General features: G+C 42.8%; 1 protein-coding gene across 1 annotated transcript in view; it reads left to right on the top strand.

The window, feature by feature from the left end:
- LOC140494541 (receptor-type tyrosine-protein phosphatase delta-like) overlaps positions 1-25,076 on the top strand; it is a 384,530-nt gene that overhangs the window by 325,005 nt on the left and 34,449 nt on the right. Inside the window, exons 30-32 of the mRNA XM_072593818.1 lie at positions 12,716-12,870; positions 14,727-15,012; positions 22,864-23,042. Coding sequence (XP_072449919.1) covers positions 12,716-12,870; positions 14,727-15,012; positions 22,864-23,042 — 620 coding nt within the window. The remainder of the gene's footprint in view (positions 1-12,715; positions 12,871-14,726; positions 15,013-22,863; positions 23,043-25,076) is intronic.

Genomic DNA, 25,076 nt, shown 5'->3' with positions numbered 1-25,076 from the left:
ATCATACTTGATAAACAGCATTAATCTCCAATTTGGTTACCACAGGGATCCACTTAATTATCCACAACCACGGGGATGCTGGCACATAACAACCTACAGATGGAGAATGTGAATCATTTCAGGAAAGCTTTGGGAGGCTAAGGACAAAAGTGTTTCAAATGTCATGTTCCAGCATGCATTTATAATGTACGAATGAGTTAATCACAGAAGAATATTCAAATAGGCCTTTACTTAAATGATTTCATCTCTTGCTAATACAGCATTTTTTCATCACTTTTATCTTGTTTATGTGCTCATCGAGGTGTTAGTGCTGGGAATAGCTCTCCATTATCTGCCTGCATCAGGGAGCTGTAGATTGTGATCCGATAAAACTGCATTGCTGGCAGAAGAAATAGAAGCAGCAGGAGGAGGAGACACAGTCTCTTGAACTGTCTCTACCCTTCAACACTATCATGAGTGAACTGCATTTCTTTCACATTTCTATCCATTCCCAATATCCCTGAATTCTTTCGTCCCATTTCTCCAGTAGAGGTGCAGACGCAGTGAACGAGGAGCTCTAGCTTCAGATGCAACTTGCTGGCAACAGACAGAGTACTTCTGACCTGTACAACCAGGTTGATAATCAGCATGATGACCCCTCAACACATTCTCCACTATTCCCCAATGGGGGAAAGAGTGTATGAAGATTAAAAACCAAACAGTTTCTTCAGTCCTTTTCCTTAATGATGTTAAAAATCACAACACCAGGTTATAGTCCAACAGGTTTATTTGGAAGCATTAGCTTTCGAAGTGCTGCTTCTTCATTAGGTGATTGTGATGTTAATACTTTAGGTTCCTCACTGTCCTTAGACCTTTGCTTCTCCACAATTGTAGGTATGTTTTTTCTGTCTTCAACTGTGAAGGTAGACAGAGAATATTTACTGAATCTCTCTACCATTTCCTTATTCTCAATTATAATGGTCCATGTCTCAGCTTTTCAGTTTTCTTTCAGTAATCTTTCAGGAATGGCGATGTATTTCCAAATCTATGTAGAGTGTGATTTGAAGGGGAACTTGAAGATAGTGGTCTTCCCATGTATCTGCTGCCCTTGTCCTTCTAGATGGAAGTGGTCCTGAGTTTGTAAGATGCTGGCTAAGGGTTTTTAGTGAATTTTTGATGGGCATCTTGTAGATCAAAGAACAAAGAACATTCCAGCACAGGAACAGGCCCTTTGGCCCTCCAAGCCTGCGCTGATCCAGATCTTCCATCTAAACGTGTCACTTATTTTCTAAGGCTCTGTATCCCTTTGCTCCCTGCCCAATCATGTATCTGTCTAGATATATCTTAAATGACGCCATCTTGCCTGCCTCTACCACCTCTGCTGGCAACGCGTTCCAGGCACCTACAACCCTCTGTGTAAAGATCTTTCCGTGCATCTCCCTTAAACTTTTCCCCTCTCCCTTTGAACTCGTGGCTCCTAGTAATTGAGTCCCCCACTCTGGGGAAAAAGCATCTTGCTGTCCAACTTGTCTATATCTCTCATGATTTTGTAGACCTCAAATCAGGTCCACCCTCAAACTCCATCTTTCTAATGAAAATAATCCTAATCTACTCAACCTCTCTTCATAGCTAGCGCCCTCCATGCCAGACAACATCTTGGTGAACCTCCTCTGCACCGTCTCCAAAGCATCCACATCCTTTTGGTAATTAGATGGTACACATCGCTGCTGCTGACCGTCTGTAGGAGAGGGAATGGATATTTGTGGATGGGGTGCCAGTCAAATGGGATGCTTTGTCTTAGATGCTGTCATTGTTGAACCTGTACCCATCCACACAAGTCAATTGTGCCTTGTAGATGGAGAGATTCTGGAAGTCAGGAGATGAGTTATTTGCTGCAGTATTCTGAGCCTCTGACTTTCTGCTGTCACCATTGTATTTATACGGCGAGTCCAGTTCAGTTCCTGGTCAATGGTAACCCCCAGTTGTTGATAATGGGAGATTCAGTAATGATAACACCACTGAATGTCAAAGAGCAATGATTAGATTGACTATCTTCAACAAGAGACATTGCCTGGTATTTGTTGGCACAAAAGTTACTACCACTTGTGTGCCCAAGCCTGTATATTGTCCAAGTCTTGCTAAATTTGGATATGTACTGACTGCTTCAGTATCTGAGAAGTAGCAAATGGTGCTGACTGTGTGCAATTGACAGCGTACGTTCCCACTCTGACCTTACGATGGTCATTGATGATTTAGCTGAAGATGGTCTGAGGAACTCCTGCAGAGATGTCCTGGAGCTGAAATAACTGATTTCCAACAACCACAACCATCTTTCTATGTGCCAAATAAGTGAGTTATACCAGCAGAGCGTTTGTCCCTCGATCCCCGTCAACTCCAGTTTTACAAGGAATCCTTGATGCCACATTTAGTCAAATGCGATTTTGATGCCAAGAGTAGTCCCTTTCCCCTCACCTTTGCAATTCAGCTGCCTGTGTTTGAACCAAGGCTGTAATGAGGTCAGGAGCTGAGTGTCCCTGAGCAAGTTATTGCTAGGCATTTTACAATCCACTTCTTCTTAATTCACACTCCTTCTATTTCTCCCTGTTCATCAATTTCTTGGTTATTATTTACATATTTTTCAAACCCTCCAGTGCCTCAGTGTTGCCCATTCTGCCAACATTGTAAATATTATTTTGTACTATTCTTCATTTCTCAAGTTAGCTCTCACTATACAGCGTCTTGAATTGGGTTTTCATTTTTCCAGAGAATTATTATGTATATCTTTAAATGTTTGCAGTTGCTTATTTATCTCCTATATTTAAATCTAATGTCCCAATGAGTGTAATTAACTGTCATTCTTAATATAACATGAGATTTCAAGACATGGGAGGCTCAAAGATCATGAAGCAGGCATTCCTTATTCCACTGGCCTCTGGTCATTACAAATGTGAGGGGAGATTGAGATTCAACAAGGAAGTATTTACTGTGGTTTTCATGGAGTTATGGAATTGTTTATCTGCCTGTCCCTCCTTGTATCACTGATCTAGGCAAATGGCAAACGGGGTGTTATCCAGCATTTTTCTGAGAAGACATTTTCAACCTGTATTGGTACTTTCAAAGGGATTCAAGCTCTGTGGCAGATCACCAATGCTGGGAGTCCAGGTTGGTCAGGGCTCCAGGATCGACAGCACTTGTTGCTTCAGTTGCTGCTCCTTGGAAGGACCCATTGGCGAAGTATTCTAGGGTGGGAATGGGCCTGCCCAACACTGGATGCACACCCTGGATTCACAACTCATGGGTAAATCTGGGATTCCACAACACTAACCATCTCCAATTCATCATTAATGCATTTTTGGTTTAAAAAAAAGTACCCTGGGATTGTTAAGAAAAGCTCGCATTTCTCTGATTTGACTTGCAAGCTAGGCCGACAAGAGGCTCAGGTGGTGTCTAGCCTTGCTAACAGCTTTATCCAGCACATTCATGAAGGTGACAAGGGCATTTTAGAATCCAAATGACATTCTTGTTTATTTGTGAAGTCCCCCAAGTGCATGTTCGGAATAGCATCTTTTGAAAGTCCTAGCCTTCCGAATGAGGCTTAACCTGTGGATTGTGAGAGTTGTAGCAGCTTGAGTTTCCTTGGAGTGGGGTTTGCTTGTGAATGCATTGCAAAGCAGGTGGTAAACTTTATTTGAGGCTAAAGTCTGGCACGAGACCAATGGTCAAGAAGTACGTAAGGGGAAATTCAAAAGAATTTCAATGAGATTGCTGTCCCTAATGTGGACTCAAACATTCTAACCATCATGACAGACTTGAACTCGCTAAGTAAGCAACTATTCATGGAATGGCAAGTTTCAAGTAAGTGTGTATTGGTACCTCCAACAGTAGGTGGTGTGTGAGGGGGAGGGCAGCTGGAACAGTCAAATGGATCCTGTCTGCAAACGGGGTGTCTTTGGAGGAAGGATGCCTCATGGGGTAAAGGAGCTAAATGAGGAGACACTGGCACTCATACTGTACTACATTATTGAAGCTGTCGAAAAGACTGAGATGTGACTGTGATGACTCCTAAATTCAACAACGCATGGATGGGCTAACGTGGAAGAAATAATAGGCCAGTGTAATTAGAGAAATAAAAGTGAAAGGCTTAGAACAGCGCCTTTGATAGGAATACTGATAAAATTGAAAAAGAAATAGATCGTGACTGAGATAAGGTAGTCAACACCAAATAGTTTGATACTAATTGACTATCCGTTAACACGCCCGGTCTGCTTCCAAGTCCACATTTCATGCAGGACAATGGATCAGTATCTGTGCAAACGATTTAGAAAGGTGGAGGTTTCCTGAAATTTTGTTTGGTCTGGGCTTGATGCAAGGCAGTGAAAGCAGAACAAGCTTTGACAATGAACTTCATAATCTTTCTGTCATTATTCTCACGTTGTGTCTGGCTCAGTTCAAAGGAGTCTAAGATAACTCAGTATGAAGGATAGAATACGCCACATGTTTTCATTTTGGACTGGGCAGCCTTTTACTATCTAAGTTTTTTGTGGATGTCTGAAAAATAAATTTGCATTCTGGCTTTAATTTTTAAATCAATAATCCATTATTCTCTGCTTACTCCCTGTGTTACAATGTTCAGGGCTACCTATTAAACCTTCCATCTCCAACAAAACCAAATCAGTTTGAAGTAACAATTCCTCTTTGTCAAAGTTATTTCGAACAAATTAGCCAATCCAATTCACTCCATGTGATATCAAGAAATGGCTGGAGGCTCTAGATATTGCAAAGGCTGTCGGCCTTGACAATATTCTGGCAATATTATTGAAGATGCACTCTAGAACTTGCCATGCTCTTGGCAAGCTCTCTAATACAGTTACAACACTGGCATCTACCCGACAATGTGAAAAATTGCCTAGGTGTGTTCTGTACAGACAAAGCAAGAAAATCTAACCCAATCTATTACCACTCCGTCAATCTATTCTCCACCATCAGTAGGGTGATGGAAGGTGTCATCAACAGTGCTATCAAGCAATAACCTGCTCAGTGACGCTCAGGTTAAATTCCACCAGGGCCACTCAGCACTTGACCTCATTACAGCCTTGGTTCTAAAGAGCTGAATTCCAAGCTGAGGTAGGAATGACAGCCCTTGATATCAAGGCCACATTTGACCAAGTGTGACATCAAGGAGCCCTTGAAAAAGTGAAATCAATGGAAATCAGAGGGTAAATTGTCAGCCTAAATTGTCAGCTGGTTGGAGGCATATTTGGAGATGATAAGGTGGTTGTGGTTGTTGGAAGTCAGTTATCTCAGCTCCAGGACATCTCTGGAGGACTTACTCAAGATAGTGTCCTAGGCCTAATCCAGTTGCTTCTTTCATTGGCATTCCCTCCATCTTAAGGTGTGAAATGGGATGTTCACCAATTGTAGCATGACGTTCAACACTATTCATGACTCCTCAGATACTGAAATAGTCCAAATATGCAAGAGTTGGACAATATTCAGGTTTGGGCTGACAAATGGCAAGTAATATTAATTCCACACAAGTGCTAGGCAATAACCAGCTCCAACAAGAGACAATCTAACCATCTTTGACTTTCAATGGTGCTGAATCCCCCACTATCAGCATCCTAGGGGTCTCACCATTGGCCAGAAACTAAACTGGACTAGCCGTATAAATACAGTGGCTAGAAGAGTAGTTCAGAGGCTAGAAATCCTGCAGTAAGTAACTCATAGGGAGATAAAGCATGACCAGGGTACTGAGTTGGATGATCAACTACGACCATATTGAAGGCAGAGCAGGCTCCTGCTCCTACTTGCTAAGTTTCTATATTCTGACTCCTGAAGGCCTATGCACCATGTATAAGTCACGAGTGTGATGGAATACTCCCCACTTGTCTGTATGACTGCAGCTTCAATGGTATTCAAGGTACTTGGCATCATCCAGGACAAAGAAGCCCAGTTCATTGTCATCACATCCACGAACATTCACTCCTTCTACTCCCAATGCACAGTATTATTGTATACATTTATGTGGTGTGTACCATCTACAAGGTGATACTGTAGAAAACCCATGACCATGCCCATCGAGAAGTGCAAGGGCAGCAGACATATGAGAACAACGCCATCTTCCTGTTCCTCTCCAAGTCACTCACTGTCCTGACTTGGAAATATGTTGCTGATCCTTCTGGGTCAAAATCCTGAATTCATCCCCCTGCTAATGTGTGTCCACCCAACTAAATGGATTGCAGCAGTTCAAGAAGTCACAACCCCACCTTCTCAGGGGCAATTGGGGATCTAAGGATATGTGCAACATGTGTGGGTTCAGCCAGTGGCTACATATCCCATTGATGATTTTTTTAAAAGTGTGAGGTCATGGATTTGGAAAAGACTAACAAGGGAAGGGATTAGACTATGAATGGTCGGTCCCTAGAAAATACTGACAATCAGAGGAACATTGGTGAGCAAATCACCAGATGCCTGAAGATAGCAGGGCGGGTAGATGATATGGCTCAGAAGGCAAATTAGGATAGTTGTCTTTATTAGCCAAGGTAGAGAATAGAAAAGCAGGGAGGTTTTGTTGGAGCTGCATAAAACACTGATGAAGCCACAACGGAAATACTGGGTGCACTTCTGGTCCCCACATTATAGGAAAAGATGTAATTGTACTGGACAGAGTGCATAGAAGAGTGACCAGAATGCAATGTGGGCTGGAAGTTCTGAGTAATGAAGAAATATTGGAGAGGCTGGGTTGTTTTCCTTGGATAAGCAAAGGTTGAAGTGACTTTGTAGAGGGGCACAAGATTAGGAGAGGCATGGATAGGAAGGCACATTTTCCTATCATTTGGAGGGGGATGGGGGCATGGATTTACGAGGTGTAGTAGAAGGCTAAGAGGACAGCTGAGAAGAATTTCTTTTCACTCAAAATGGTGAGAGTATGGAACTCTGTCTGAAAGGTGGTTGCGCCAGAAACTCTGGTAACAATTAAGTATGTATTAGCATTTACTCACTTGTGTTGCCACAACCTCCAGGGTCTATGGACCAAAATACAGAAAATGGAATTCATACTGGTCTTTGTTAACCAGCACAAACCAGGTAGTTCAATAGCCACCTTCTGCCCTGTAACTGTCCATCAGTCTAGTATTTAAACATAAACATAACCAATGACAAGCAGTCACGCAGCAAACTAATTTCCTCCTTCGATGTTTGAGGATAAGTGGATCACTTCTCCCTTTTTCTTCTTCTACATACTCCAAATCCATGAATTGATCTCAAATCTCTTCATCTGTACGTACAGTTTACCTGCTGAGTTTTATATTGATAATTATTGATACTTTTGAGGGATCCCAACCATCTGGACTCAAACTAACATTGATCTGTAAAGTAGTCTGTTCATTGTTTTTTTGAAACTAGAGTGAATCTTATGTTGTTTAAAGTGAGTGTTTTTGATGCTGTAACTGGAACAATAAGGAACCCCCAGCATCATCAAATAGCCCTAACCCAACCAGACATGCCGTATATAGATGAAAAGTAAAGCTGTCTCAACTCTGCCCCAACACCAACCACCGAAGAGCACATCTACTCTACCAACGTTTTGCCAACTCTTAGAATCCCTATAGTGTGGAAGCAGACCATTTGGCCCATCAAGTCCACACTGCCCCTCTGAAGTGCATCCCGCTCACACCACCCTACCCCTTGTAATGCTGCAGTTCCCATGGTTAATCCATCTAATCTGCACATCTTTAGACTGTGGGAGGAAACCGGAAGAAACCCACGCAGACACTGGCAGTATGTGCAAACACCACACAGTTACCCAAAGATGTAATCAAACCTGACTCCCTGGCACCGTGAGGAAGCAGTGCCAATTACTGGGCCACCGTACCATCCTAATTCTGAAGCCTGAAATTCAGTCAGCCCGAATGAAGTGCAGCCAGTTTTATGCAATGGGCCCATGTCTGACATGAGTGAGATTGAGACTGTTGAACAATGCGGATTATCACAGTATCAGGTGGATGAGTTCAAGAGACATCTGTCCATTTTAATAAAGCAAACAACTGGGGTCAGACGACTTATCTTCTCTCCATCAGTGGTGCCAGACCTGATGAGTTTGTGCAGCAATTTCTGTTTTTGTTGATCTGTCCACTTCTGTTGGTGTGTGAATTCTTGTTTTGGTTGAGCAGGTTTTTTTTAAAGCCAGTCCGTTCAGTCATGTCACAACATACCTCCGAGTAGGTGGAACTTGAACTCAGGACTTCTGGCCCAGAAGTAGGGATATTGCCACGACACAACAGGACCCCCATCGTAATTATTCTTTGTTAATATTAAGTTTAAGTAGGGTATAATTTGAGGCAGGTGATGGACATTACCTGGAGATTCACTTGTGCCCTTGTAAAGGATTCTATGGCACAGTAGTAATGTTCCTATCTGTGGACCAGAAGGTCTGGGTTCAAGTCCCATCTGCCCCAGAGCTATGTCCAAACAAGTTGATTAAAAATAATTTATTTATAAATACGCACAGATTGCAGCTGTGGCTGTTGTTTTAGGAGATGGATAACAGGCCAACATGTAACTCTGCAAATACATTTTTAAAAAGTGTGTCAAATTGGCTGCATTTCCATCCTTCATCAGCTGGTATTCTGGAATTTAACATTTGATTAATTTAACTTTGGGCACTGGCTCAGGTTGGCTGATTGTGAGGGAGTGCAATAGTCCCAGAAGTTGAATCCTAAATTTCAAGATAGCACAGTTTTCAATAACCCATGAAGACAAACCCTCCAGTGATATCATCATTACGGTCTACCTCAACAAAAATATGTTAAAGGTCAGCTGAAGCAGTGAGAACCATTTGTCCTGGAACATTGTCCTGTTAGTTCACACTTACAATTTATACTTATTATTTGTCATGGAAGTTTTACTGGGGAAGAAACATAATAAAATAGACAACACGAAAAAGTGCAGAAAAGAGTTACAGGATGTTGCTGGGTTTGGAGGGTTTGATCTATAGGGAGAGGCTGAATAGGCTGGGGCTACTTTACCTGGAGCATTGAAGGCTGAGGGGTGACCTTGTAGAAGTATATAAAATCACGAGGGGGGGATGGTTAGGGTGAATAGTCAAGGTCTTGTCCTCAGATAAGGAAGTCTAAAACTAGAGAGCATAGGTTTAAGGTGAGAGGGGAAAGATTGAAAAGGAACCTAAGGGGCAACTTTTTCTCTCAGAAGTGGTGCGCTTATGGGATGAGCTGCCAGAGGAAGTACTGGAGGCTAGTACAATTACAGCATTTAAAAGGCATCTGGATGGGTATATGAATGAGAAGGGTTCAGAGGGATATGGGCCAAAAGCTGGCACATAGGACTAGATTAATTTAGGATATCTGGTCGGCATGGATGAGTTGGACCAAAAGGTCTGTTTCTGTGGTGTATATCTCTATGACCATACCAGAAGTAGGTTTGCATGCATTATAACATCATGAAAATGTTGAATTGTTGGAGCCTTCCTGTTCAGAATGATTAAGGTTCGAAGCCTCTTGTTTCTTACTTGGTGGGGTGGTGGTGGTGGGGGGGCACTAAAACTAGTTCCCAAATACAGTACACATTAGCAATTGTTTACTGAGTACATGAGATCTGAGTATCCTCCATCCTCAATAGTGTAAATGAAGGAGAATATTCTCCAGATGCTGCAGTGGTCTTAGATGGGCGTTTTTAACTGATCTGTTCTAATGGATCAAACTGGTCTTCATCCACAGCAGGAGAGGCTGCAGTCTGAGAGCAACACTGAGGCATCCTTCCACCCTGAGAGTTGCACACTGGAGTTTCAGGTTCTTGCAGCGAAAGGCTCCTTGGAAGAGAATTCTTGTCAAATGAGTAATGAGTGAACCATATGAAAATGGCCCAACACTTCATCTGTACATTGTTTGCAAGAGTAGCGTTTTATTTCTTGTTTTCAGCCCGCCTCTCAGTCCCAAAGCTACTCCTCTGCTTTGGGAGCAGATAAGCGGATTCTGCTTTGAATCTGCCGTCACATTGCTGACTACCAGCTGGCATCTCTTCAGTCATGACCTTTCTCTTCTTCATTATTGTGAAGTGGTCTAACAACACACAAATGCCATCATGACCAAACCCGACTGTCTCCTTACCTGATGGCCTCATACCCCCAGTTTCCAAAAAACACTGGAAACCATTCTGAAGCAATGACTGTCGGTGATTTTATTCCACCCTGCCCCTCCCCCAAACATCTCTTTGCCTGAGGGAGTTTGAAGTTGGTTGGTGCATGATCTAAAACACGTTGCAAATTTTAATTCGCATATTTTATTGTCAAAAGATGTTCCATCTGACTGATTGGTGGTTCACCTAGATAATATTAAGGACTGAGCAGAGGAAATCAGAGTACAGTGTCAGGAATTTAGTCCATTGAGGGCAGAGAGATTAGTATCTGTGTATGTTCCAGACTTTCAGAACCTCCCAATTCTTAATCAAGAACCCATATCAAATCGGAAAGTTAGTTCTCCAGTAATTTAATACCTTCAACTAATTCACCTTTCTTGTATTAAAAGCTCTTACATTGCTCACTGCTTGTTGGACTTTTTCCACTCTTCAGGCATCTTGCTTCAGATCATGTGATCGAATACATTCGCTGACTTAACATGAGCAGCCTCACAGGGGGCTGGCTCGTGGGAATATACTTTTCACATGAATTACGTTTTCCATTCGAAACACAGTCATGCCGTTTCGGTTCCAACATGAAACTGTCTTTAAAGTGGCCTACCCCTTCAAGTCAACTGTCCTGAATACTGAAAGGGCATCAAACAATCAATTTACAGGTAGCTGCTTAACAATCCCCAGATACTACACAAGAGGTTGCCAGTGTCAAACATGAGCAGAATCTGACTCCTTCTATATATAATTTGAAAGCGTGCACTCAGCACAACATTAACTTGTATTTACGTAGCATCTTTAACATTAAGCATCCCAAGGTTCTTCACATAAGCATTCAAAAGCAAGAATGTGAAACCAATTCACATTATGACTGACAAGCAAAACAAGAGACTCAGGACAGTATGGTGGCTCAGTGGTTAGCACTGCTGCCTCGCAGCACCAAGGACCTAGGTTCAATTCCACCCTTGGATGACTGTGCAAACTCCACACAGACATTCTCCCCACGTCTGCGTGGGTTTCCTCCAGGTGCTCTGGTTTTCTCTCACAGTCCACAGATGTGTAGGTTGGATGGATTGGCCATGGGAAATTGCCCATATCGTCCAAAGATGTGCAGATAAAGGATATTCGATTCCATGGGAAATGTAGGGTGATCGGGTAGGGGAATGAGTCTGGGTAGGATGCTCTTCGGAAGGTTAGTGTGGACTCGATGGACTTCCACACTGTAGGGTGTCAATGATTCTTCTTTCTAAAGAATGCCTCTGTGTGAGTGTATGGTAGGGAATTTCCTGGCAAAGAAAAGATTTACTCTGCAGAGATTAAGTTGAAAAAACACTTTTGCCAAATAATGGTTAGCTCTTGAAGGAAAGAAGCCTGGTGTCCTTGCACATGCAGATGGGTCACTCAGCACAGAAGGTTGTCACTGGGAGCTTCAGACTTTGCTCATTCGTGAGATGTTCAGAGGAATTAATTTAGAAGCCTTTCTGGTAGAATAACTTTTACAACTATTTCATAAGTTCCTAAAAAGCATTGCTTACAGAGATGGTAAAGGGCCATCTGGGGTTCTTACTTGTTCTCCAGATACACCCCAACTGAATTCCCAACTATATCAAAATAGCCAAGCTCTAGGCAGCCAAACACCCAGACACACGAGTTCCAGTAAATCCAGCAATTGTCAACCTTGGCTGTTTATAGAGACTTAGAGTCATAAAGCACAGAAACAGATCCTTCAGTCAAGTCGTATATGCCAACGAGCCATCCCAATCTAATCGAGGCTCAGTTGCCAGCATTTGATCCATATCCCTCTAAACCCTTTTATTCATATACTCACCCAGATTCCTTTCAAATGTTGTAATTATACCCTTCTCCATCACTTCATCTGGCAGCTCGTTCCATACACGCATCACATTTAGCTGAAACCATTATGATTTCCAACATGTGGTTTTAAATAGTTAAAAGAAAAACAGGTTCAGTTGCCTTACTAGCACTCTAGACAAACCTTCAGACATGAGCCCTCAAAAAAAAAACAATAATGCAAGCATCTTGGAAACAGCTGTGATAGATAATCAGCTAGTGTAGCCTCATATACTCCCCTGAGCTCTGGAATATTGCATTTTATTTTAGTCCTTTATTCCATCATATAATTCGAGTACCATTGAGTTTTTGTTGCACATCCCTAATCATAGGTTTAAAAGAATCTTTGCAAAAATAAAAGAAAGCCAGTATTAACAGGGTATGAGTGTTTAGCACCTGGATTGCCACAATGCGTGTTTAAGGAGGGGGCTCTGAATGGAGGGCAGTTAAATACCTCACTCCTGCAGATCCTAAAATGAGCTATGAGCGAATATTTACTGCTCTATGACAAATTAAAAACTGATTGAAACCAAGTAAGAAATTCTACTTGTTATTTCAAAAGTAAGTGTAACTCCCTAACTGAGGATTAGTACTGATTGTCTCTCTCCACAACGCGTTGATTTACTGCATCATCCCATTCGGAGCAGGACTCTTGTGAAACACACGTGTATGTGAGTGTCTTATGTGTTTGACCAAATCTCTGAACCACTTCTAAAGGCAAAGTTGTTTCTCTCCTGAGCAGAATGGTTCCAGTGAGAAGAGAGAGGTTCGTCAATTTCAGTTCACAGCATGGCCAGATCATGGGGTCCCGGAGTATCCAACCCCTTTCCTGGCATTCCTGAGGAGAGTAAAAACCTGCAATCCTCCTGATGCTGGACCGGTGGTGGTGCACTGCAGGTAGGATCATTCTCTTATTTTGGTGACTTCCATGTTGTGTGCCTCCAGCCCTTTCACATCAGATTGAATGATGATTAAGTCACTGCTGTGATTGCCACTGGTGTGAGTCAGGGGTTGACTGCTGAGGTTATAAACCGAAGTTAACCTTACATCAAATCTTTCCTTTGTAGCAGAAGTACAAAGGGAGAACTGTGTGAGCTGGTGATACTCTAGCTTTGTACCAGCACAGCTGAAAAGGAGATGTTGCCAACCCTCCAGGATTAGCCTGTAGTCTGCAAAAATTGACTATGTGAACAAAACATCCTAGCAATATTGAAATAAAACTGTCATTTTATTTAAGTATTTCTTTTTATTTGACCTAAAATATTGAATATTAGAAATAAGTACTGTTTGATAGACAGACTGGCAGTATTTAATTGTGTATTGAGTTTTTTATGCTTTCCAATTGGCAGGAGTGTGCAGTGCATCACAAAGGTAGATTTGACTGATGACTGAAGTGCAGAGAGAAACTCCAGGAATACACCTTATCACTGTTGCCAATCCATTGGGAAGTCCACAAAAGTCCGATATTCCTGGTTACAGGCTATTCCTGGTTATGGCCAAATGCAAATGAAATAGACAACTGTATAGAAATATGTTAATAGAAGACTGTAATCCAGCTGGGTAGAAATAGATAACTGTCGTAGTCATCCCTAGAAAATGTTGACTACACTCAACCCTGACTTGTATTTTACTCAGATGAAATTGTGAGCACCAAATGCATTGTGTGCTCAGTGGTTACAGGGAAATAAAACTCCCAACAGTCGCTACGCCAACATATTTAATTTCTAAAGCAAACATAATTTCTGCTTTCCAGGTCTATCCTGGCTACAGTTTTTTTTAGATTAGATTACTTACAGTGTGGAGTCAGGCCCTTCGGCCCAACAAGTCCACACCGACCTTCTGAAGCGCAACCCACCCAGACCCATTCCCCTACATTTACCCCTTCACCTAACATTATGGGCAATTTAGCACGGCCAATTCACCTAACCTGCACATTTTTGGACTGGGGGAGGAAACCGGAGCACGCAGAGGGTACCCATGCAGACACGGAGAGAATGTGCAAACTCCAGTCAGTTGCCCAAGGCAGGAATTGAACCCAGGTCTCTGGCACTGTGAGGCAGCAGTGCTAACCACTGTGCCACCATGCCACCCCAGTTATCAATCTTTAATCCTAACTATTGAAACAAATACATGTCTTCCATTTTGGACAGTATCAGTAACCTATTCTGATTGAGATGTTTAATACCAATCTTTTACTGATCACCACAAAAAACTGTCCATTATTAAATCCATCTGTACACCTGCTAACACCTGCACAGAACAAAAGATTTTTTTTTAAAAGATAGAATCGATTATCTCCAGTCCCTGCTGCCAACTTAGTTACTTGATGAGAATTCAGCCTGTGTTGCAGGCCTGTCAATTCTCATTTGGTGGGAGTAATACTCATTTTGGATTAAATATGCATTTGAAAAAACAAGCGCAGCTCCATTTGTTTAAAGGTATTTGCAAGGCCTGATTATCATTCTTATGCCTGGCATTTCCACAGTATTAATCGTCCAGCATCTTGCTCCTAAGCCCATTTGTCATGTGTGAGGACAGACATCCAGTCAGCTGTTGGCTCATGGGCCTCACCCAGCAGCAAGAATCTATCTGACATCTTTCATTAGTCTAGGTCAGGGACACTAGAACCAGTTGTGGAACAAACTCACTACATGAATAAAAAGTGCAAAGCAATTAGAGCTGTTAAAGTCTAAAATCTCCTTCATGCCATCATGCCATAAACACAAGCTGAATTATTTCAACTCACCTTTCAGTGCTGGAGTTGGTCGAACCGGCTGTTTCATTGTCATTGACGCGATGCTCGAGAGAATAAAACACGAGAAGACAGTTGACATCTATGGCCATGTGACATTGATGAGGTCACAGCGGAACTACATGGTGCAGACAGAGGATCAGTACATTTTTATCCATGATGCACTGCTGGAAGCAGTGGCTTGTGGGACCACAGAGGTGATGGCCAGGAACTTATTCTCATACATTCAGAAACTCACGCAGGTTGAGACAGGAGAGCATGTTACAGGAATGGAGCTAGAGTTCAAGGTAAGAAGATTGCCCACATTATTCTGGTACAGGTGGGAGGGAGGCTGGGGTGTACAAGTGTTCACTGTCCTAATAGCAGATAACCTGGAGGATCCAGGGATGATAATTTTGCTGGGTTTTTATATTATGGTTCCCAGCCCCCGCTAAATAGATTCCTGAGGTGACATTTAACATGGCCGACTGTGAGCTCACCTACTAGTTGAAGAACCAGCGAGAGCCCTCTGTTGCCATTTTTCAGGAAGACTTGCTGCACTACATGTCAGTCAAGCAGTGATGGGTCTTCCCAGGATTAAGGACTCTGGACACAGTAGGCCCACACACCAAGAACTTCCAGCCACTCCATTACTCACTAGCACCATTGAGGAGGCAGTGGCTGTTGCTGGCACTGCAGCCAGATGGAGTCCAGGATCACAGAGGGTCCCAGGTCATGGATGAGTGACTGCAGGAGGGAAGTCATGGAGTCAGGCGGAGTGAGATTGACAGCTAAGGCAGCGATGAGGTTGCTCTCAGCAGTAACCCTGCCCACTCTCCTACTTGATGTCATGTCTCCCAATCAGTCACTGAACATCTTTGAATGAGGAAAAATCGATGTTTCATGTAAAAGCCCTTCATCAGGAAGGGCTTTTGCCCAAAACGTTGGTTTTTCCTGTTCCTTGGATGCTGCCTGAGCTGCTGTGCTTTTCCAGCACCACTCTAATCTTGACTCTAATCTCCAGCATCTGCAGTCCCCACTTCTGCCTTTGAATGAGGGGCTACTCCTCCTATAAGTTGCAAGCAACCCCACAAACAGGTTTTGCTTTTCAAACTTCCTGCTTGGTGAAATCACTTACCTACCACTGGGTGAATGCAGCAGCAGTCTTTAAGTGGACATTAATGGCCTGTTTCAGGGCCTCGATTCATGATGGAATGGGAAGGCCATCCCTGGTTCTGTCCACTCCCTTTTAATTGGGGCAGGAACATGCCACCCTTCCAGCAACTTCAATGCCCTATTCATGCCGCTTAATGCCATGGGCAGGTTGAACCCTAGAACACTTCTGTGTTTAAGATTCCATTGATGGTTGGTCATCCTGAATGATTTCACAGAATGGCCATTCTATATCTGTAAACCCAGTGTGAGGTGGATTGTGAGGACATTATAGTCAAGCGCAATTCAATCTTCATCCGACAGACCCTTTTTCCAGAAGTCGCTAGATAGTCCGAGAGAATGGGAACACTGGCTGAATTTTCTGCTGTCCGGCATAGGAGTGCCTGTCTGGCGAAGATCAATTAACTGAGAACAGCCTGACAATTGGACCGATTGTCTCGCCATATCTTTGCTTAGCAAAATCAAAAGGCAGAAGACTACTGCAGTTTCTCCTTAGACAGTTGGTCCAGTGCAGATTTTAAAAGCTTATAGCAATCCCTCCTGAAACGGAAAGTTATAACTAAATGAGGCGTACATGCACTTTTGTTAACTAACTCTAACAGTGCCATGAGGAAGGAACAAGAGTTTGCATTTATGTAGCAGCCTACCATGTCTTGGACCATCCCAAAATACTTCATAAACAATGAAGAACTTTTCAAGGACTCTTGTAGCGTGGGAAATGCAGTAATTAATTTACCACAGCAAGGTTTCTACAAACAGCCAGGAGATAAATGGCTCAATCACCATCATGTGTCATTTGGGGGTTAAAGACTAGCCAAAGCAGTAGGAAAACATCCCTTTTGCCCATGACTGGATGAGCAGAATGGCCTGCTTCCACACTATAGAGATTCTATGACTCTATGCTCGAGAGTTTCGACTGGGATCCTGCTTAAGCTCTCATCCCAGAAATGGTACCCTTATTGAATCAGGCAATTATAAAGTCAAAAGTCCAATACACCACAAAAATCTTGTTGTGGTGATCATGGGCGAGGGAGGAACATTGAGCCTGAAGAAACAGTCCTGAAGAAGGGTTATACCCCAAAGGTTGACTTCTCCGCCTCTTGATGCTGCCTGGCATGCTGTGCTCTTCCAGCCTCCTGCATGTCTATCTTGGATTCCAGTACCTGCAGTTTTTTTGTCTCGAAATGTTGAGCCTGGCAAGAGTTTTCTTTTAGATTGACCCGAGCAGGCTACCAAAGCCTCACTTTGCAACGTTGTCTGAAAGAAGACAACTCCAACAATGCAGCACTCCCTCAATATTGCACTAAAATATCAGCTCAGATTCCATGCTCAGCACTGGAAGCTACTACCAACTGCCTCACACAAATGCTACCAACTAATGAAGAGTGAATATCAGGGAGTGAATTAACTGGAACTATGTGGCATTATATTTGATAGCTCATATAAAGGCAGACAATATTGATACTTGATTATTTCAAAAGGATATTTTTGTAGGATTTCCAGTTAGATCCATTTATTAAATTTGGTATGTTTCCACACCTCAACATGGTGAAAGCTATAAGTGCAATACAATTCTTACACGGACAAAGTGAGGACTGCAGATGCTGGAGATCAGAGCTGAAAATGTGTTGCTGGAAAAGCGCAGCAGGTCAGGCAGCATCCAAGGAGCAGGGGAATCAACGTTTCGGGCATAAGCCCTTCTTCAGGAATTCAAGAAGAAGGGCTCATGCCTGAAACGTCGATTCTCCTACTCCTTGGATGCTGCCTGACCTGCTGTGCTTTTCCGGCAACACATTTTGAGCTACAATTCTTACACCCCTACTTTCAATATCAAGTTCTTCCAGATCAAGTAGAATGTAATTAGATGCAAGTTCAGCTCCCTTAACTCTGCTTCAATAATGTACTGCAGCCTCAGGAGAACGCCCACCTGATGTTTTATATCATAGTCTAGGCTAGAGTGGTGCTGGAAAAGCACAGCAGATCATAGCCCATTGGTTAAGAGGAGCAGTGGCTGTCCTGTGAGCAAATCAGGCCGATCTACAATTAAATGTCATTCCAAGGAAAGGTTTGAGGCATCAAGAGTCCAAATCACACAGAAGTTAGTCAAAGCAACTCAACATAAATTCAAACTCGGAGCTTGGGCTTATGCCCGAAACGTCGATTCTCCTGCTCCTTTGATGCTGCCTGACCTGCTGCGCTTTTCCAGCAACACATTTTTAAGCTTTGAAGACTGCAAATACTTTCATCTCATTAATCTGGGATAGGAACGCAGAGATAGTTTTCCAATCAATGGCACTCCTTATCTGTACTGTACCAATTATGTCCTTCCTAAAAATTCAGTTCTATTTAGTAAAACGTTGTGAGCTTGTGTTCAGAAGATAAGAAATCTGCACAGCTCAGTAACTTGTAGATGCAGAATATGGGGATATCAAAGTGGAAGTAATGTGTGTTTGCATGCAGTGGGACAGTTAGTATAAGATACGGTTGCCTGGTCAGAGTATGATTAATTTTCTGCCTTGCTGTACTTAGTTAAAAAGAGTCCTACTTAGATAAGATTACACTATTACAGCCAAGTCCTGTCGGTAGGAAGGTGCAACTTATAACAGGTTTTATACATAAGCAATTGATGTATTTTAGTAGGGAGAAAGAGAGAAACAAGAAACAAAGACAGAGAATGTTGAATGATCTCCGTAAGTCTCGTAGCATCTGTGGAGAGAGAAAGAAAGTTAAAATTTCGAGTCAAACAAGACATGAAGGAAATTTAGCACTGAGGGCATGTCATGATGTTAATAAAGGGACATTTAAGGTAGCTTTTGAAGACAGTGGCAGTTAACAACAGCAATTTAGAAAGCAGTTCAAGGTGGCAGGGATTAATCGGGAAAGACCAGTCATTGGAATGGGGCAGTGGGATAAATGGGGCTCTCACAGTACTAGGGGTCAAAATCCCACAGTCAACTCAATGTGATATTCCCCAGATGATCAATTCCTGACTAGAAGATGGGGTCACCATCAAGCTAAAGGATGGCAGGCTGATGGTCAAAGCTGGTTAGGTGAAGTGTGGAGCTGGGAAGAGCACAGCAGGTCAAGCAGCATCAGAGGAGCAGGCGAGTCAATGTTTCAGGTCGGGGCCTTTCATCAGGTGAAAGGTCACAACTTGAAATGTTGACTCTCCTGCTGCTCTAATGCTGCTTTACCGGCTGTGCTTTTTCCAGCTCCACACTTTATTAACTCTGACTTTCCGGGAGCTGCAATCTTCACTATCCCAAAGCTGGGTAGGTACCAACCAGTGCCAGTAACTAGGTCCACCCTTAAATGTAAAATAAAAGCCAGGCTAGCATGTCTGTGTGGAGAATTGTTGTGAAGCAGGGAGGGGGCAGTCCCCTCCAGAGCAGGTTGTTGTTGAACGCAGGTGAATGTGCAGGGATTTGAAGACTCTTCTCAAAATTAACCCTGATGGTGAAGTGCAGCCAAAAGCCTTTAGAATTGTAAACGAAAGCTGAAATGCCACAGACCTATCTCAGACCCTCCAGCAAATCGCGATTGTTCATGTGCATTTACCAGTCCCAGACCACCCATGGAATCATTGATACAAGCCCCAGCACCTGTTTAATAACCTTCCTGCTGCCAGATTAAATTTACCTCCACCTTAACTATTGGGGGTGGTTTTGAGATTGGGTTGAGTTCACTCAAAGTAACTGTTTCAAGAGGTTTGCAATGGAATACTTGGGTATTGTAAAATCAATTTAATCGACTGGCCAGAGGCAGCTCCCCAGGAGATAAATTCTCATCATGTGAGCCAAGACTCAACAATCACTGTAAAAACTTGTTTTTATATAATGCCTTTTAGCATAATAAAATATTCCAAGGTGTTTCACCAGAGCACTATTAAACAAAATTTGACACCAGGGTTACATGTGGAGACCAATGACAAAAAGAGGCACATTTTAAGAAGCATCTGGAAAATAAAAACAATTTTAAGTGACTCTTTCTAATTCATTAATACAATGTGAGCATTGCTGACTGTACCAGCATTTATTGCCTGTGTCTAGTTGTCCTCGAGAAAGTGATAGTGAGCTGTCATATTAATCTGCAGCAGTCCATGATGGGTATGTACATTCAGAGCACAGGTAGGGAGAGAGTTCCTGAAGTTTGACCCAGTAACACTGAAGGACCTGTGGTATAATTCCAAGTAAGGATGGTGTCTGACTTGGAAGGAGACTTGCAGGTGTGACTCAAAAATAGGTGGAAAGGCTTGTTGCGAGAGGGATACAAACAGTTTACAGATAGTGATAAGTAAGTGGGGAAAAAGTTGACAGGTAGAATATAATGTGGAAAAATGTCAAGTTGTTCATTTTAAAAGGGAGAACAAATGACCAGAGAAATGGAGAAAAGTTGAAGATAGCTGCAATGCAAAGGGGCTTGAGGGTACTTGTGCACGAAACACAGAAAGCTAGCACACAGCTGTAGCAGGAAATCAGGAAGGCTTATGGAATGTTGGCCCTTATTTCAAGGGGGTTGGAGTATTAGTGTAGGGAAGTCTTACTGGAAATGTACAAGGTGCTCGTGAGAACACATCTGAAGTGCTGTGAGCAGTTTTGGTCCCCTTATTCGCTGGAGGCTGTTCACAGAAGGTTCACTCAAATGGTCCCCAGTATGGAGGGATTGTTTTATGATCAAAGCTCAAACCGGTTGGGACTGTACTTGCTGGAGTTTAGTGGAAATGAGAGATGATCTCATTGAAACCTATCGGATTCTTAAGACACTTGACGGGGTAAATGCTGAGAGGATATTTCCCTTCATGGAAGAATCTTGGACAAGACTGCATCATCTCAGAATAAACGGGTGCCAGTGTAAGACTAAGATGAGGAGGAATGTTTACTTTCGGAGATTGAGTGTCTTTGGAACTCCTTGCCGCAGAGAGCTGTGGAGGCAGAGGTTCTTGTGTGTATTTAAGGCTGAGTTAGGTAGATTTTTGATAAGTAGGAGAACCAAAGGTATTAGGGAAAGGGAAGAAAGTGGTTGTGAGGAATAATGGATCAGCTCTTGATCCTACTGAATGATGGGGCAGGCCCAAGGGGCTGAACAGCCTCTTCCCGTTCCTATTACTTATTATCTTATGGTCTTATTTGCTGCCCTTGTCCATCTAGATGGTAGAGGCTGCAGGTTTGGAAGATGCTGTCAAAGGAGCCTTGGTGAGTTGTGAGCGGGGAGGTTTCACATGGAAATTTTAGCTCTTTTGGTTAGACACTAGTGGCACTGATGGAGTAGTAAAGATCAAAGAGAGAGAGACAGACAGACAGACAGACAGAAGAATTTGATCCTAAATTGAATAATAATTGGGAATGGGAGTCCTGCACTGATTTCAGTTTTCCCCTGCAGAATGATTGCATGTTTGTGTGTGTGAGAGAGAGAGAAAAAGAGAGTGTGTATGTATGTACGGGGTCAGGAGAAATACTTCCATGTCCGAAAACAAATAGGAGTTGCAACTTAGCCCAGTTTAGTCACCTGAAGTCAAGACAGTCAACAGGATACCAATATTATCGATTTCCAATTTCTGCAGCTGTTTATACCAGCAATGATCCAGTCGGCTGATTAGTGCAGCAGAAGTGACACAATGGGGTTAGACAGTGAACCAAGCGATTTCCAAAATTAGACTGAAACCAGCCTTTTGGTCATTAACAGCTGAAATCATGATTTATCCCCCAGAAGAAAAATTGCAGTTGAACCGTAGCTCACACACTTAAAAAGTTACGTTTCCACTTTGAGTACAATGAAAGGTAGTTTCAGTCCCTTAGATGAAGAGAATGGAAGTCTCTAAGGCTTTTATTTTCTTTAGTCACTCTATGATGCCTGAGAGCCCACATATTAAGTTTAAATCAATCACTCTCATTAACACACATCCAGCATCAGTTGTTAGTCCTTGCAGGTATTGATATTTGGATTTAGGACTTAGCCATTAATGAGGAGAACCTTTTCCAAAACTCTACAAAATTCAGTAAACAAGAACAAAAAGCAGTGAATTGCCTAAACGCTGAAGGATGACGGGATTCAGGACAATATGTAGCTTATAGAGCACACAGTTTGATTACCACAGCAATGGAGCACAGTCGTCTTTAAAAGTAAAACCCATGTGTGAGACTTTTGATGTCTGCCTGATTTCTTAAAGAATCTTGTTTCTACATCTTAAATATTAAATTTCCCTTGCATTCTAATGCACTGCTCTGTGATGTCACAAGACAATAAAAAAGGATGTGCAAGAGAAAGAAGGGAAATTCCTGATGGAGCAACGGATCAGAAATGTGACAAAGCCAGACTACACTTTGCTCCACCCATTGCACAGCTCAGAGAATAGTAGCAGTGATACTTAGCAGGGTTGCAGGATTCTCCAAATAACAAACAAACAAAAGCAGCAGGAAATTTTATCTGTTTTATTTTCTCTACATAAATCTGTTGTTTTCAATATTGTTGTGGCACTGAGAGGGTCAGTGAAACTGGGCGGAGCTCCTTCACCTTAATGAGAGTTTCTCACTTCATGGTTAAGCTTTGCAGCTCCTTCAGGAGAAAGCTGGACCATCAAGATGGATTTGTTGTCACAACCCCTCCCAACGTCTGCTATCCTGTCAGGGTGAGGCGAGAATGGACACCTCAGAAAAGGAATTGGAATGATCCAGCTGCCTGCTTGACAGCCAACCAGAGTGAACCCAGTTGTCAAAGGTGATTGTATATGGGAGGAGTTCAGAATGACATCCATCCTTGGTGTTGTTAGTGGTCTAGTTTAACCAAAGTGAAGTTTCGCCAAGTCAGTATGTGTTCCCACTTCACCAGCCTCTGTGATGGCTGGCTTCAGGCTAGCAGTATCAAACCAGAGGGTAGGTCCTGGTGGTGGTGGGGAAAGCTGGTGGAGGAGAAGACAGCCTTTCAGTTGGACACCAGGAGCGCTTCACTCAGTGCCTCTGCCTTCATTCTCATCTGCTTTTCTTTTCCAGCGCCTGGCCAATTCCAAAGCTCACACGTCCAGATTCATAAGTGCCAATCTTCCATGTAATAAGTTCAAGAACCGCCTTGTCAACATTATGCCGTACGAGACGACGAGAGTGTGTCTACAGCCAATCCGTGGGGTGGAGGGCTCTGATTACATCAACGCTAGCTTTATCGATGGGTACAGGTAAGTGCCAGGGGGCGGGGAACACTCCAAGGAAAATCCTCCATTGTCGACTGCTTGCCACAATTCTCTATTAAATACTGTAGGTTTACAGAGCAATTTTCAGAACCATCTGTTGTGCAGTTTGAAGCACAGTTGTAGCAACAGGAGATTGAGTTTTTAAATTCTAAACAATTTCACACAATTATTAATAGGTTGGACAGGTTGCCCAACATATTCCATAGCAGGAAAAACTGTCATCTGGCAAAAGAGAACTTCAATTAAAGGCATGGAGCTTAAAAGCAGTCAACCTAAAGGTTTTGCACACAAACTGTTGCTGAGCAAAGATCTTCTTTCATAATTAACCCAATGCTGAAGAACCATGATGTTTTCTCTCTCCTAGAGTTAGCAGTGGCTTGTATGGTCATATAACTCAGTCAGCATTCACAGCACAGTGGGACCTTGCCTGCTGCTGATTTCTCACGTGACTCCAGGTAGTTGTTAACTCGTGTACAACATCCCCATCCCGTGTTGCCCTTTAGCTGTTGTCTGTCAACCATGCATCAAGCTGAGGTCACCTCCAGATGATCTTTTAACTTGTCCCCTTCCCTGAGCTTGGAATGTTGGCATTAAGTGTGAAATCCTGGGTTTTTCTGGTCTGCAACACCCAGTGCCATTTCCCATGATGTATTTCTTCAATTAGCCAGTGGCCTATGTTCATGATGCCCATTTTTCTAAGGTTCTCTTTTAAACATATCTTCTTCTTTCTCTTGATCCATTTCTTCAGGACCTTTACAAAGTGTTGGCTAGTGGAAGCATTTGCTTCCAGGTCTTTTTGCTACTGATCCAGTTACTTGGAGTGCGTGACAATGGCCAATCTCTGACTCACTCCCCAAATTCCCACTGCCTTAAATGGAGATATGCTTTGGCACTCCAAGAGAAGGAAATCTGCAGTGCTGAAGGAGGATCCACCTGACAGCTTTGCCAGTGGTCTTGTCCGAGCTGTACTTTAAATGTTATTCCACAACCCAATATTTACAAATCTTAATACCTATCCAGTGCCCCAGATCTGGCATCCTTGGGATCAATGTCCCACCGGATTTTAGACTTGCTCAGGTTTTGGATTCCCAGTCACCCAAAATCTACCAACCCATGATAAATAAATTTAAATCTCTCACTTTCGGTGAATCTGCCATATTATGAATGAGTTGATTCGTGAAAAATCAGTCGATGGCCACTGTTAAATGAAAACAAAGAATATAATGGCAGGGCAAATAATATAAATGATGAGAGACACCCAGATAGAAAAATAACTGTTTCTTGGTCAAGTCTGGTTAGTGGACAGTGGATTTTGGTTCCTGTTGAGCACTGAGCTAGAATCCCTGCAGTATGGAAACAGGCCATTCAGCCCTACAAGTCCACACCGACCCTCTGAAGGGTAAACCACCCAGACCCATTCCCTACTCTATTACTGTACATTTATCCATGAATACTATGGGTAATTTAGGGTCGCCAATTCACCTAACCTGCACATCTTTGGATTGTGGAAGGAAACAGGAGTGGACACGGGGAGAATGTGCAAATTCCACACAGACAGTCGCCTGAGGCTGGAATCGAACTCTGGTTTCTGGCGCTGTGAGGCAGCAGTGCTGACCACTGAACCACCATGCCACCCCCTGTAGAGGCAGCTACCACGTTCCTTCATGGATCATGTTCGTAAGTCAATTTGTTCACATGTCAGTGCACAATTCAGAATGGAAAGCAGCTGTTCATAGTGACAGGAAATGTTCGTATGATGGGTCTTTAAAGTTTAAAACCATATATAGTATTGCTTTCACCAGTATAAATGTTTGAGTCAGACACTCATGAATCAGGGGCCCCCTCTCTACTACAACACATGATTGAACAACTGACCTTTTCAACCAGGCCGCTGATGGGACAAAGACTCAGTCAATCAATCAATTAATTAGAAAAAAAGAATTAAAGAGATTTGAGAGGCCCTCTTGGTTTGTGATTTTCACTCAAGTTAGTTCTGCAGAAAAGCTTGTAACTGTGATT

The sequence above is a fragment of the Chiloscyllium punctatum genome, chromosome 24, assembly GCF_047496795.1.
Source record: "Chiloscyllium punctatum isolate Juve2018m chromosome 24, sChiPun1.3, whole genome shotgun sequence".
In the NCBI taxonomy this organism is placed as follows: Eukaryota; Metazoa; Chordata; class Chondrichthyes; order Orectolobiformes; family Hemiscylliidae; genus Chiloscyllium; species Chiloscyllium punctatum.
This window is presented reverse-complemented; position numbering and strand designations above follow the sequence as displayed.